Genomic DNA, 16,522 nt, shown 5'->3' on the forward strand with positions numbered 1-16,522 from the left:
CGGTTAAAGGTATCAGCGACTATGATGACAATTTTGAATGAGCCTGGACGATGCTAGAAGAGCGGTTCGATAGGCCACGTCAGTTAGCTAATAGTTTAGTTGAGAAAATGTTGTAAGCACCTGTAGCAAAGATTGAAGACATTAATTCATTCCGGACATTTTTATCAAATTTCGAAGAATCTATGACATTGCTAAGTGCCTGATTTAGGCAATTTTGTTTCTATAATCATCCAGGTGTTCACCTCTTTCTTCAAGAAAATTATTTGAATCCCAATGTACTCACCGGTATCCTGTGGTCGACGATTTTTTTATTTTTGTGAAGGATAGAATTAAGGTTTTGGAAAACGCAAGAATAAAAGCTACTGTTCCATTACAGAGGGTAATGGTCGAACGAAAAGGTAGTCAAGGTTATGGTGGAAAGGTTTATAATAAACCTAAAACTGTACTCACAACAACGAAGCTTTCGACATCGACCAGAGAATGTCCAATCTGTGACAGGAATCATCTAAGCGTTACGTGTCCTAAAATGGAGTTGCTTTCCCCGTTGAAAAGAAGCGAACTAGTAAAACAAAAAAAATTATGTTTTATATGTTTTGGAAAGCACTGGAGCCACCAATGTATATCTAAAGAATTATGTGCCATTTGTAACCGGAAACACCATACATGGCTACATCGAGTCACTGAAGAACAAAGGGATAGCTCCCAGCAGCAGGTATCATGTTTTAATGCCGGAACAGGAGGCACGGTGTTATTAGGTACAGCCCGGATATATGTAACAAGTTGCTGGGGAGTCAAAAGGGAAATACGTGCACTAATTGATTCGGGTTCGCAAATTAATGCTATCACGTCGGATTGTATGTCGAAATTAGGACTCCACTGTGAAAAGTGGACATTGCCATTGACAGGCATAGCAAATCAGACAGTCACCAACATAAGTGGTTTTATACAATGTTAAATTTGTCCAAGAGGATCATTGATTCCGATTATCAATTTAGAAGCGTGGGTGTTAGACAAAATTACTACCGATCAGCCCGTGCATCAGTTATCAAATAAAATTAAAAATGAGGTCTTTATGTTACAATTAGCTGATCCGTATTTTGATATCCCCTCGCCTATTGATATGTTATTAAGAGCCGATATATTTTCAAAAATTATGACTGGTGACCGTCGAGATTTAGGAGCAGATTTGCCAACAGCTTTCGGGTCGATTTTTGGATGGCTCTTAATTGATAGTGCAGGGCAGAGACAAACCTATTCTAATGTGACATCATTGACTGTTACTATTCCATCGTTAGAGCAGTTAGTTGAAAAATTTTGGGAAATTGAAAACGTCAAATCAGCACAATTAGAATTTACAGACAACGAAGCATGCGAAGTCTTATTTCAGAATGAATACCAGGGAGATAGTGATGGTCGGGTTTCAGTACCATTACCTTTTCATGTTCAAGTTAAATCACATTCATTTATAGGATCTAAACAAGTAACTCTTAAAAGATTCGAACATCTCGAAAGGAAATTTAAAACGAATGATAAGCTGTATGAATCGTATAAGACTTTTATGTCAGATTATGAGACTTTGGGACATATGAAACGAGCTACTGAGCCGGGTATTTATTTTATACCTCATCATGCAGTACGTATGGACGATACACCTGATGGTAAATTCAGAGTTGTCTATGATACTTCGGCTAAAGACATAACAGGACGTTCTCTAAATGATTGTTTGTACAATGGTCCCAAGTTACAGCAGGATATCGTGGATGTTCTAATTCGCTTTTGTGTGTACCAGATAGCTTTTACTAGTGATATTAGTAAAATGTATCGACAAATTTTAGTCAACGAATCATACCGTAAGTATCAACATATACTTCGGAGGTCGTCTCCTCTACATGAGCTTTCTGAATACGAATTGTGTACTGTCACATATGGGATGGCCAGCGCTCCATATATTGCGCTTCGTTTAATAAAGCAAATAGCGGAATATGACTATACAGCGTTTCCTGACGTTTGATTGGTTTTAGTTGAACAAACATACATAGATGATATTTGTACGGGTGCGGATTCGAAAGACGAAGCTTTACGCCTACAGCGTGACTTAATTTTCATTTTAAAGGGAGCAGGTTTTCAGTTAAAAAAATGGATAAGTAACTCACCTGAAGTATTAGACAAAATACCTGTAGACGACAGGGCTAATGGTGTACAATGTTTTGTTTTTATTCTCAAGAGAATGGTATTACCAAGGTTTTAGGAATGCGGTGGAACCCCATAAAGGATACTTTCGGTTATAGTATACTACCTACAACAGCTAAGGTAACTAAACGCGGAATGTTATCTATCATAGCACGCCTATATGATCCCTTAGGTTTTCTAGCACCTTGTATATTTATGACAAAAACCATAATGCAACGTGCATGGCAAGCCAAAATTACCTGGGATGAACAATTACCGACTGACATAGAATTAGATTGGCAAAGGTTTATGGAGAAGTTACCACTATTATCAATGATTGAGATACCTCGTTTCCTGCAGACTAAAAAACAGTTTTACTGTCAATTGATCGGTTTCTATGACGCATCAGAGCGCGGATATGCGATTAAATATCCATATTATGGAATGTCCATATTTTTCTTTTAGGTGCCAAGACTAAGACGGCTCCTATTAAAAAATCAACTATACCACGGCTAGAATTATGTGCTGCACTTCTACTAGCGCGTTGGATGTCAAGAGTTCATGCTGTTTTGCAGTCACGTTTATGTGTTCAACAAATGTTCGCCTGGTCGGATTCAGCCATAGTGTTGTCGTGGTTGAATTCATCTCATGTTAATTATAAAATATTTGTGTCTAATCGAATTCATCAAATCCAGCAGTTAATGCCAACCTGTCAATGGTCTTATGTATCTACCAAAGAAAACTCAGCAGATTGTTCTAACTTCAGTGAGTTCTGATCGTGTAAAAAAGAAATGATTTTTTCAGTTTTCATCTTATTTTAAATTATTGCGTGTCGTTGCCTGGGTGCGCCGATTTATGCTATATCTTAGAGGGGAACGTCGAACTGAAAACATTTTGTCCACCTAATAAATAAAACAAACCTTGATAACTCTAGTAATTTATGTTCAAGATCTGTATTTTCATGATTTAAAATTAGAACTACTAAAGGGACGTCGAATTTCATCGAAATTATACGCACGTCTTTGTCCTTTTATCGATTCTTTCAATACAATAAGAGTAGGAGGGAGGCTGCATTATGCTGGAATTTCTAATGGTCAGAAAAATCCTATTTTATGCCGAAACAAGCATATTTAACTCAGCTGCTTTTTTGCCATTGGCACGATGTTGATTGTCATGCAGAAACCTGTTTTATGATGTCAATCTTTATGAAAACATATATGGTTAAGGTCGTGGGTCCTAAAGTGTTTACATTTGAAGAATTTGTTACAGTTGTGACAAGGATTGATTCAGTGTTAAACTCAAGGCCATTGACACCACTGAGCGACGATCCTGGGGATTTAGAGTGTTTGACACCAGATCATTTTCTAATTGGCCAACCTCTGTTAGCTGTTCCTGAAGAACATGTACACGAAACCACTCGTCCAATTGTAAATAGATGGAAATTATTACGCCAGGCTCATCAAATTTTCTGTAGACGATGGTCTAACGAGTACTTGAATTTATTGCAGACTCGCAGTCGTTGGATTCGAGGGAGCCCTAATGTTACAATCGGAGACATGGTTGTCATAAAGGAAGACAATGTGCCACCCTTGAAATGGCATCTTGAGCGAATATTGATGTTTATCCAGGAAAAGATAGAATTATACGAGTTGCCCTTGTAAGAACACATTCTGGGAATATTAAACGACCTGTAGTAAAGTTGGTAGTGTTAGTCAAAGTAACAGACCATTAAAATTATATTATTGTTCTTAGTTATTTTTTTTTTGTATGTATAATATTAAAATCTACGTTGTATTCTTGTTGGTGAGCTTAATAATCTTTCATAATGTGAAAAAAAATTATTCTTTACAGTGTTCATAATTTATGCAGGGTGTTATCGTTACTCCATTTGTAAAATATCTAGTAATTTGGTGCTAATAAATTTATTTTTTTTTACTTGGTCAGGCGAATTATCTTANGCTAATAAATTAATTTTTTTTTTACTTGGTCAGGCGAATTATCTTACTATAACAGTTATTCTTAACACATTTAGAAATTTTATAGCTATTAAAGTTTAACACTGGGGTTCTAATTAGCAAGTTATTCAAATATATATATATAAAAAAAAAAAATGGTCTCTGTTTTGTCTTCTTTAATTATGGTAATTTTATACTTTTAGCTTCGATGCGAAGCGGAGTAGGTATTAATTTTACTATGATGTGTTTTTTTTTTTTTTTTTTTTTTTTNTTTTGTATATTTTGATGTAATAATAATAATGTGATATTGAATCAAATAATTTATATTTTATTACACATTTAGATACGTTTTATTTAATTTAAGGTTAATTGAATACTGTGTGTGTTATATGTGCCAATATGCTGATAGGATATTACAAAAAGTTTTGAAAGTGTGTTCGGCCAATATAGTGTGAGATGTACCTGGTTTTTGTTTGGAAAACAAGTGAATTAATTAAAGTGAAATAAGATCTCCACGTAATCCTGAATGACCAGGTGGTCATGCTATCGGAATAAGAATATATGTAAATTCTCCAGTTGGACTGGATCCGAGAAGATTGATGGAGTCGGGCCTATCAGAAGAACAAGATCATCAAAACTAAGTAACAACAAGGACTACCACAAAGAGGAGGTCATTGAATGCGGCATAACATTGTCACCCCCCCCCAATATCTCGTGATCTGTATCAATAAATGTTTAATGTATATATATATATATATATCTGTGTTGTATATTTTGTAGGTTATAATTAAGTAAAGTTTCTGGGTAAAAGACAAACAGGGGTTAACTGCTATAAGAAAAGAACCCTTGTGTCAACAAGCGATTATACTATTGTAGCAAACGATGACGACGAGGGTATACGCAGTTAATTCTAAAAATAAATTATCAAATATTGTAATGTACTAATATTTTACCGTATGGACGACGCTGTCGGTCGTCCAAACACTGCTCGTGTGTAAATGCATACCCTCGTATACTGAGGGAAATAACTTTAATGTTCTCACACGACAAATGTATTATAACATTTTACTATTTAAAAATTTTCATTATTAATAAAAATGTAGAATTAAGAATATACAATTAATTTTAGTAGGGGGTGTGATCGTCCCGTCGTCTAAGCCACGAGCCGCTACTGGGTTTTAATATGAAAAAATTTAAGTATTTGAATTTTTTTATCTAATTTTTAATAAATAAGAATTTCTTCCTGCGAGAGGAGACTACACTGATGTAATCCTTGATATTCATCGAAATTATTGAGTCTAAATGAGTTGAAAATTGTTTTCTAATTCAAAAAGAATTAAGAAAAAAATACAACAAATTCATTACCATAGGCAAGTTTGAACCTTGTACCCCAAGCGTGATAGACCTAAGTGTTACCGACTTGGCTACTGTACATGGCATTCGCCGGATGATAAAAAGGCAATTTAAGTAAGAACAAATTTCAAAATTATTTTTTTTGACTTAATAAAAACAAAAATATTTGAATAAGTTTAACTTTCTATATAGCATAGAAATTTATACTATAGACATAGCGTCCATTAGATTTATATAATATTTATGAAAATCAGTGTATTCCCCTTGTCAGGTATTTTAAAATAAAATAAAATATAAACCCGAGAATTTTAACACAAAACCAGCATTTTTTTTATTAATAGCCATTTTCACTATATCTTAAAATTTTTTTTTTACTGTCAAGTATATTATAATAGTTTTAAGATTAAATAAAATTGGCAATATTTCCGGAAAATTTTAAAAATTGAGTTGAAAAAGTGTAACTTGTATACAAAAATTGCTTTTTCAAATCCTCCTTGTAGGCAATCAAAAGTCAGATATTTTCAACAAATTTAACAGACAACAATGTTTTAAAAAAAATTTTAAGACAATATTATTAATTGCAATAATAAAGAATCTACCATCCTAAAATCGATCACATAACCCAAATTTGGACATTTATTAAATTTTAAGTTATATTGTGTTTGTTGATTGATAACGAATGATGATGTGGCGACTACCATCACTATCAATAACTTGCTATTGTCTTCAGTGTTACTGTTTTTATGTTACGTAATTATTTTATTGAATTTTATATTTTGTCAAACATTGTTGGTGTTCGTCGTGAGTTTTGATTATGTAATCGTCCTAACCATTTATGCCATTTTAAATGTGAATTTTAAATTTACCGTCCTCCCTTTCTAGTCAGTGTCCGTTCAATCGCTGAGGAAATCTAATTCTTTTTTTTTAGTAATTTTGTCTAACTTGTTATTCTCCCGATCGTCCCACTGATGTATATTTTGTTTTACTATTTGTTAAATTGTATTATTATAGTTTTATATAAATAAAAAGTCTTTAACACCTTTGGTGTGTTTATTACTTTTCTCAGTGTCGTTTATTATTCATTAGTGTTTAGAGACATAATCCCCCGCAAGGATTACGGGCCTAACAACCCCGCGGACCCTAGTTATTTCAGTGGGGGTGGCAACACGTACCACTGCTCTTAGCCGGTCATGACTTTGATTAGTTGGGACCGGTAGGCCTGGGCATACCTGCTTGCTAACAGCGAATAGGCCCTCCTAACCCAGCCATACCAAGTGAAAGGGTTGCTAACTTGTCACAGGGTAGTTAGCCGAAAGGTAAAGTGACCATTGGGATCCTCTATGGCACCTGGCGCACCATAGAGTATACAGCCTTATCACAGTATCGAGCTCTGCTGTGACGGACCTTTATTTCTCGACTTCTCGTGGGAACTATATGGATAAAAACATAGAAAAACCACAAAACAACGAACTTGTGACGATCAGGGATCCTACGGACAACCTGTCGGAACAAGAGCGTGAACTAGCGATTCTTCGCAAAAGAATCGCTGTACTTGAAGGTCTCAATGCCAACAACGGGACTCTTGGTGAACCGTCTACTAGCAAAGAGACAGCAACGTCAACTAATGCAGACCAGGAGTCGCAAGATCAACTGGGAGCAGTAGCTGACAAAATCGAGGATCTAAAACGTAGACCCTCGGACAATAGAATTCAATTCACTCAGATAAACCTGCATCACAGTAAGGGGGCCAGTAGCGTGTTACTAAGGACCCTAACTGAGAGGCATACAACACCCTTACAAATAGCACTTATTCAGGAACCATGGATAAATGGGGACCAGATTAAGGGGCTAAATCTAAGGAATTTTAAACTGTTTCATAAACAAGCAGATAAACCAAGAACTTGCATTTTGGTTAATAATAGAGTTAAAGCCAGCCTGATACTTAATCTATCAAGTGCAGACTTGACTATTATTAGAGTAACACTAAATGATGGTAAAAACATTATAGTAGCTTCAGGATACTTACCATATGAGGTCACAGACCCAGGTAGGGACCTAACTATGCTCTTTAATTATTGCAAAAATGAAAAATTAGAACTAATCCTAGGTATGGATGCTAATGCACACCACACTATTTGGGGGAGCAGTAACATCAACCAAAGAGGAGAGGTTATAATGGATCTATTGCTGACTACAGACCTAAGTATACTGAACAGAGGTAGTGAACCTACTTTTGTTATCAGGAACAGGCAGGAAGTCATTGATCTAACAGTTTGTTCAAAAGGGTTACTTCAAAAGATAAAAGGGTGGAAAGTGTCCTCCGAACCTTCTCTTTCTGATCATAGGCACTTACGATTCACTTTGGAAATTAACAAAGTTGAGACGGAGTACTATAGGAACCCGAAAAGAACAAACTGGGACAAATACAGGGCAGATCTCTCTCGTGACCTGATTAACCTACAGTTTAGATTGGGGTCGAGACAGAGTACTGAAAGGGCTGTAAATATGCTACAGGACTCCATTGTCTCAGCTTACAAAGAAAACTGTCCTTTAATAGAAAGGAAAGGTACAGGGCAGGGTGTAGCTTGGTGGAATGCTAACCTGTCTAAATTAAGAAAGAGTTCACGTAAGCTCTTAAATAAAGCAATGAAATCAGGTTTGGAACAACACTGGGAATCCTATAAGGACGCCCAAAGGAACTACAAATCTGCATTGAAAAAGTCCAAAAGAGAAAGCTGGAAGAAGTTCTGTGGGGATATACAACAACTCCCTATAGCAACTAGACTTCTGCGATCACTAAGGAATGGACCAAACAAAACTGTCGAGGCAATACTACTGCCAGACGGAATGTTCACCAATAATGATAATGAAACATTATCACATTTGATGAACACACATTTTCCTGACTCTGCAATTAACAACAGAGAACGGGAACATGATGCACAGGACAAACGTGTGACCTGTGCTGATTGGAGACTAACCAGGAAAGTGATAACCCCAAGTGGAATAAGATGGGCAATAAAAGCNCAAGTGGAATAATATGGGCAATAAAAGCCTTTGGCAGTTTTAAAGCTGCAGGCTGTGACGAAATTTTCCCTGCACTTCTGCAAGAAGCGTTAGAGATAATCGTCCCCCATCTCTGCAAAATATTTAGGGCATGCCTTGTCTATGGTTATCAACCAGAAAGCTGGCGTAAGGTTAGGGTAGTGTTTATACCCAAACCTAACCGCACTAACTATTATGAAGCAAAATCCTACAGACCAATAAGTCTTACTTCTTTTCTTCTTAAGACTATGGAGAAACTTATTGATAGGTACATCAAGGAGGGGCCTCTTAAGGAGAACCCTTTACATGAAAACCAACATGCGTATCAAACGGGGAAATCTACTGATACAGCTCTACACTGCTTAACTACTAAGCTAGGGAAAGCTGTAGAGAATAAAATGTATGCAGTAGGTATATTCCTGGACATCGAAGGGGCTTTTGACAATACTCCCTTCGATGCTATGTGTGAATCTGCACAACAGCGTGGAATAGAACCACTTATTATTAAGTGGATAGAATCCATGCTTAAGGAACGCTCCATTTTGGGACAGCTCAATGAGACCAAAGTAATCAAGAGTGTTAAACAGGGATGCCCACAAGGCGGGGTTCTATCCCCCTTGCTATGGTGTCTAGTATTGGACTCGCTTATTAGAGAGTTAAACAAATATTGTTATACACAAGCCTATGCGGATGACTTGGTTATAGCAGTGGTGGGTAAATTCCCAGACACTATTATTGACTTAGCACAACAGAGACTTAACACTATACAGATATGGTGTAGTAAGTACGGTCTATCTGTTAATCCAAATAAAGCAGAGGTTGTTATGTTCACTAGAAAGAGAATAGGACTAGACAACCTGGACACTCTTACTCTGAATGGACAAGAAATTAGCTTAAAATCAGAAGTAAAATACTTAGGTATTATCTTGGATAGTAAGCTAAAATGGAAATCACATGTTGAGTCAAGAATCAAAAAAGCAATGACCACATTGTGGACTTGCAGCAGAGCCTTGGGAAAGACATGGGGTCTTAAACCAAGAGTTATGTATTGGTTGTACACGTCAGTGATTAAACCTATGATATTGTACGGTGCCCTGGTCTGGTGGACCAGAACAGCACTCATTACAGCTAGGAAAGAACTTAGTCGCATACAGAGAATGGCTGCTATTGCCATCACTGGAGCATTAAGAACTACACCAACGGTCGCATTAGAGGCACTAATTGGATTGCCTCCTCTGCATCTAGAGGTGAAAGCTCACGCCAAAGCTACAGCACTAAGATTCCACAACTTAGGTATGTGGACTTTGGAGAGTGATACAACAGAACATGGTAAAATACTAAAAGAGATAGACAAGGGCTTTTTAGAATACCCCTTGGACTATATCAAACCGGTTCTTAAGAATAACATTCCCTACAAAGTGGAGATCACTACACGTATAGAATGGAATATTAACCACCTGACTGACAAAGGAGGATTTGTGATATATACAGATGGATCCAAAAAATCAGGAAAGGTAGGTGCTGGAATTTGGGGCTTAAAGCCACGAATAAATGTCAGTATGTCATTGGGCACAACACCCTCTGTTTTCCAAGCAGAGGTGATGGCGATACTGGTAGGGGCTCAGAACCTGCTGGTATACAAAAATAGGAAGATAACTATCTTAAGTGATAGTCAAGCGGCTTTGAAAGCACTCTGTAACGATCAGGTGAATTCAAAGCTGGTCCTCGAATGCAGGGAAACTTTAGAATCACTATCGAGGTTCAACAAAGTTACACTAGCGTGGGTACCAGGACACAACGGTGTCACTGGAAATGAGAATGCTGACTTTCTAGCCAGGAAAGGAGCAGAGAACACCTATGTTGGACCAGAACCAGTGGTAGGGCTCACTGAGCAATCGCTCAAAGCGTTACCCAAGAATTGGTGCAGAGAACAACACAGGAAAATCTGGAAGTACTTGGTAGTACCTAGACAATCTAAAATGTTTATCAAGACCCCTGGTTTATTGCTGGGTGATCTTAATAGCATGACTAGACATCAAATAAGCACCCTGACTGGTCTACTGACAGGACATGGTCACCTGCTTAAGCATCTTAACGCAATGGGGGTATCGGAATCACCATTGTGCAGAAAATGTGGAGTAGAAGAGGAAGACTCATTTCACATCATGTGCGAATGTGAAGCCTTGTCCACACTAAGATCAAACTACTTGAATAAACCATTTCCTGAAAAAGAGGATATTAAAAACCTAAAACCCAGAGAGATACTTAATTTCGCCAGAAAGACAGGACTCTTTGGTCATCTCTAGAGGTGACTTTATGGTTGGTAATGTATTAACACTTTGGTGATAACACTTAGGTGGGTAAACCGAATCAAGACAATTCGGTATGAGGTGCGCACAATGGACCAACAGGTCTGAGTGCATGGGCATTATGTCCACCTCAATAATAACTAAAACTAAAACTAGAGACATAATCTAAATTAAATAAAAATTACATTGGAAGCCATAACCTCAAAAATAATATTAATAACTAAAGCATTATGATAACAATCTGAAAAATACTAGAAAAAAATTAATTTTGAATATATATTAAAATATTGATAGTATAAATTAAAATAAAGTACTATTCCCATGGTCTCAATATATCCAGAAGAAGAAAATAACAGCCAACTTGAACATTTTTCTCATCCGTATAATATATTGATGTTTTATAAGAACCATAGAAAAATTGTTTTGTAATATTTGTCTGAGTCATGTGTGATAGATCAAACCCATCCACATTGTAGAAGCCCTGGAATTATTTATAGCAGTTTTACTCAAAAAAATTATTTCATAATTATTTTTACTTATTCTTACAGGTTTCAAGGGACAATCAGTAAAATGGTGCTTCAAAATATATTCATTCCACACATTTCCCATAAGAAATTTTATACTTGAACATGCACCTTTATTTTTGTAAACGATTGCGTTATCTTTCCATCCTCCAATTTTTGACCAAACGGCCATGTTAAAGTTAAACTTCACAGTGAAAGACAAACTTTTAATTAATAATACTTATTTAAATAATTTTCATTCATAAATGATATATAACACAAAAACAGAACTTACGTATAATCTGTCATCTAACGGAATATTGAAAGTAACATTGCCCTTTAATAAGATTTGTGTTGGAGTAGGCTTTGATAAGTAATATTTAAATTTTAAGGGATAATCTATTGAAGCATTGCAAATAGAAGCATATTTGAATTTGTGTTTATATGGTCCCTAAAAATGAATAGAATCTATTATTTTGTAAAGCTAAACATTTTTTGTGAATATTTAATAAAATAGAGTTTACATTAAAATTTGTGAAAATCAAATAAAAAAACACATCATAGTAAAATTAATACCTTCTCAGCTTCGCATCGAAGCTAAAATCCAGCACAGGGAATTCGCGGCACAGTGGTGACGTGGCATAGTTGGATCAAGTATAATGATATCTGACAGGGATTAAAATAACTATTATAAAAAACGCTTCGATGCAAATCTTTAGATAGTGTTTAATTTAAAAAAATTGGTGGATTATTCCAAGAGTTACATGATCTGCTGTTTTTTTATTTATATCCTGATTTAGATAAAGTATGTCGAATGAAAAAGGGATATAAATATTTTTTCTCATAAAAAATTGTGTTGATCCATACACTTTTCAATAAGTTATAGCATTATAAAGTTAAATATGTAAAAAATAAAATCAAGAATTTTCACACAAAAATAGCATTTGGTAACCATTTTCACCGTAAAGACAAAATAAAGTCCGTAATTTTTATAAATTTAAATTAAGTAAAACAAATTGAAAAAATTTCGAACATTTGCGATTTTAAAATTTGTAATTTTTTTGGAGGTATCCCTCTTTTATGATAGTGATTAAAGTATGTCGAATGAAAGAGGTTTATGAATAGTATTTATCATAAAAAATTGTATAGATCCATATATTTTTCAAAAAGTTACAGTATTATAAAATCAAAATATAAAATAGAATATTTTTATTAGCTTTAATGTTAGTTTTCACCATGAAAACAAACATAAGTCTGAAATTTTTCTTTTTCATATTGAAATATATTAAATTAGATTTAATTTTATATATATATGTAACACTTTCCGGAACAATTTCAAAAGTTCAGTTGAAAAAGTTATACATTCTATATGCATTTTCAGATTTGAACCCCCCTGTATATAGGGAAATTGTCCCTTATAAAAAATTAAATATGTCGAATAAAAGAAATATATAAATATTATTTTTCTTCAAAAAATTATAATGATCCATACATTTTTCAAAAAGTTATAGCGTTTTAAAGTTAAAAATGTAAAATATAAGATCGAGAGTTTTAACACAAAAGTAGCATTTGATAGCCATTTTCACCACGAAGACAAGTCCAGAGGTCAAATTAATTTTTTCCATAATAAAGTACATTACATTAGCTTTAATTTAAGATATACATAAAAGTGTCAGACCTTCTAGAACATTTTCAAAGGTTAAGTTGAAAAAGTTAATTTTTTTGAAAAAATTGTCATTTTGAATCTCCCCCTTATTATGCATCTATAAAAAAAAAAATATATTGTTTTATTTTATTTTGAAAAAGTTATGACAGTTTTAAGTAAAAAAAATTGAAAAAATTTCGAAAATTAGCAATTTTTAAACTTGTAATTTTTTTGGAGGTTTCCCCCATTTACGGGGAACGAGGGAAATTTTTTCAATTTTTGAGGGTAATATCTTTGACTAGATACAATTTGTGATTATTTGACGTATCATTGAAAGAAATCGGTTCGGTGAGAGCTGAGAAAAAGTGGTAACTGACACAAAAATAAATAAATTAACACATCATAGTAAAATCAATACCTTGTCAGCTTTGCATCGATGCTAAAACGGTATCACAATGGAGTAGCCACACTGTATGGAGGTGGCATAGTTGGGACAAGTATAGATAGTTATAGCTATTTTCAAATCTACAGTGAGTCTTTATCTATCACTTTTTGATATTATATTCAACTTTTAAAATATATAACAATTAATAATTATAATTATTAAATTAATTATTATTATTAAATAATATATGTATAATTATATATACATATAATGAAATAATTAAACAAAAAAAATTGTTTTTAAATTATTACTGATTTTTAATTTTTAATATGTTAAAAATAATCAGCGCAAAATATCATTTTAAACCTACTTTTTGGTTTTTTAAAGTTGATTTTTATGAAGGTTTATAATAAAAAAACATTAATTTATTACCATAACTTTTAGCTCAACTTGCATGTTTTAAATAAATAAAAACACAATAAACACTGAATAACTGTATTTTAGTAAGTCAATTAACCACTGATTAAAGAAAGCTTATCGATCTATTGTTACCATTTTACAAGCTAAAGGTTTATAAAAATAATGTCAAATAAATAATAACATAACATAACATTGCTTATATTTATTTTACAATTGACGGTCATACTGCAACCAAATTACTGAAGCATTTTCTCTTGTTAGTATATTTTATTACAACATTTACTAGAATTCTAAAATTTTACTAAAAATATTTATTTACTGGGTAGAACAAAATAGCAAATACTTGACTTCAAATTAATAAAAAAAAATGTTCAATAGGTTTAACTAAGAACCATTCATAACAATTGGTTATGTGTCTTTATATTATATAAAAGCATACATGACAAAAATATAATTTTAGACATTTTAGTACTTTCATTTTATATTTTGTTTTTTATTATCCATCTAATAATGAAAGCTGTACTTTAAAAAATGTATTCAATTCTATAAATACTAAAAATATAAATAAAAAATTAACTTGCATTGTACTATTATTAGATATTAAAATTTCGAAATAATTTATTTCATGAAGTTATTTTTCGAGTTACGTTCTTATTATATAATAGTATAATATAAATGCATTAAATAAACCTAAGAACTTACGACTGGAAGATTCGGCATGAGGTGCGTTCTTTCCATACAAAATATTGTATTCAATAAAATAAAAACGATAATTGAAATAGTTTTTTTTAAAAATTGGCCCATTATAAATTTAAACGATTGTATAAGATCAACACAATACATGTAATATACTATAAACTATAATGAAAATTAAAAAAATATATGTCCATGATGTTTTTTGCTTGTGAAAATTAGAGGTATTAAAATTTATTCATTTCCGCCAAAATGACGTTTGAAAAAAAGTGTGATGGTCATATCAATTATATCTACTTTTTAACTTATAGTACATAAAATAAGCTTTAATTTAACATATCTTTAAACCTTGGAGTATTTCTAGAAGATAAATTGAAAAAAATTAAATTTTTCTGCAAAAGTTGCTATTTTGAAATTTATTCGTAAATAAAGAAATATACATAATCGTTTATATCATCTTGTTAATGTTGGATTACATTCTTATTGTATTAGTAATGTATTATCAAATACTAGCAATAACTTAGTTTTGGAAGATATGACATAAGAGGCGTTCTTTCCATACAAAATATTGAATTAATAAACAAATAATTAATAATAAAATCAATGAAAAAAGATATAACATCATGGATAAAAGCATGTGAAAAATGTCAAAAAACAAAAACATACAAACACACAATTATCCCAATCGGCAATTTTAATCCACCAAGTGGTCGTTTCGAACACATACACATTGACATTGCTGGACCATTACCACCATCTAAAACTTATAAATACATATTAACTATGATCGATAGGTTCAATAAGTGAAGCACTAAAGTATTGTAATATTCACGCATATTACTTTTAAATAATCCTTAAAATGTTTGGATATAAATTATATGAAAAGTACAATGTTTTAAAAATTGTAATATGTTCCAAACTGATATCATAATAATGTTTTGTAATTGAAAACTATCAATTATATAGTAAAAAGGCTGCAGTAGCAGTCTCTTCTTTTATTCGCTCTTTTTTGTAGTGCATCAGCACAGGAGTGCAGTAGTTACTGGGTAGTAAATAATACCGTAGAACAATATAGACATAGTAGTATAATAAGCTAGCTAATTAGCTATTTGGAACAACACGGTGAAAAGTGAGTAAGAAACTATCTGAACTGACGTATGCTTCGTGACACTTACAAATCTTACTTCGATATTCAAATTATTTCTACCTGACTACAATTTATAATAAGATCTTAGACTAAGACAACGAAAAGGTGAGTCAATTGTCATAATCCCTGTCATGGATTTTAATTACTATAAGAGTATTGATTGTTTTTTAATAGTAAGGTTTTTTCGAAATCATTAATATAATAGTAATTAATTTTTAAATATTTAAAGAATACACGGCAAACACACATTTTAAAAAATCTTAGGAACAGGACGTTTATGCCGTTGCCGGCGTTACACTAGGCAAAGAAATCTTTGCCGGCACCACTCGAGGAAGAAGTTACCCGAGCGAGGCTGTGTTAACACACATGTTAATCGGGCTTAGTTAACACACACAAAACCATATTCTTACAATTTAATGCATCAACAGAATAATTTCATACCGTAAATTATTTTAATAACCTTATTATTTTTGAACCCTCGAACCACGAGCTGGATAAAATATAGTTATTAATTATATACAGGGTGATTTTTTTATCATAACCCACTCAATTAATTGGAGAATAAAAATAATTTAAACATTTTTTTTTTTCATTATCTTTAGTTACACATTATTCTTGAATTTTTAACTATGTAATACTTTTTAAGTTCATCCCTTATGCCTTGGAGGGGGGTCAACTTTGTTTTTTTCAATGGTAACATATATTTTTAATTTAATAAAATATTTGAGTTTTTAATTTAATAGTAAATGGCATTTGAATTTTTAATATAACTTTATTAGTTTATTAGATATAAACATTTAAAGTTTCAAAATTTTGAGTTAATATATATGTATAATACACATGGGATTGTAAATACAGGTAGCTAATTGGATTTTTATGACATTGCTGTCTCAGTCAC

At 32.9% G+C, this 16,522-nt stretch overlaps 2 protein-coding genes across 2 annotated transcripts; one reads left to right on the top strand and one right to left on the bottom strand.

Moving 5' to 3' along the window:
- Nucleotides 1-1,072: 1,072 nt before the first annotated feature.
- Nucleotides 1,073-2,011, top strand: LOC126904971 (uncharacterized). The gene has a single exon (XM_050684375.1). It carries the CDS (start codon nt 1,073-1,075, stop codon nt 2,009-2,011), a length of 939 nt encoding a protein of 312 aa, XP_050540332.1.
- Nucleotides 2,012-11,142: 9,131 nt separating this feature from the next.
- Nucleotides 11,143-14,622, bottom strand: LOC126904562 (uncharacterized). Its single transcript, XM_050683684.1, has 4 exons — nt 14,487-14,622; nt 11,630-11,785; nt 11,378-11,539; nt 11,143-11,312 (listed from the first exon to the last, which is right to left on the bottom strand). Exons 1-4 carry the CDS (start codon nt 14,586-14,588, stop codon nt 11,145-11,147), a joined length of 588 nt encoding a protein of 195 aa, XP_050539641.1. The 5' UTR covers nt 14,589-14,622; the 3' UTR covers nt 11,143-11,144.
- Between the last annotated feature and the right edge of the window lie 1,900 nt (nt 14,623-16,522).

The sequence above is a fragment of the Daktulosphaira vitifoliae genome, unplaced genomic scaffold, assembly GCF_025091365.1.
Source record: "Daktulosphaira vitifoliae isolate Bord-2020 unplaced genomic scaffold, ASM2509136v1 Scaffold_4, whole genome shotgun sequence".
Lineage (NCBI taxonomy): Eukaryota > Metazoa > Arthropoda > Insecta > Hemiptera > Phylloxeridae > Daktulosphaira > Daktulosphaira vitifoliae.

Bases quoted from the DNA above. Each gene is read 5' to 3' on its own strand.
- LOC126904562 (XM_050683684.1), bottom strand. From the start codon at position 14,588: ATGGGCCAATTTTTAAAAAAAACTATTTCAATTATCGTTTTTATTTTA. The intron at 11,786-14,486 runs GTAAGTTCTTAG...ATTCATTTTTAG, and splicing joins TCATGCCGAATCTTCCAGTC to GGACCATATAAACACAAATT. The intron at 11,540-11,629 runs GTAAGTTCTGTT...TTCACTGTGAAG, and splicing joins CGTTAGATGACAGATTATAC to TTTAACTTTAACATGGCCGT.
- LOC126904971 (XM_050684375.1), top strand. From the start codon at position 1,073: ATGTTACAATTAGCTGATCCGTATTTTGATATCCCCTCGCCTATTGAT.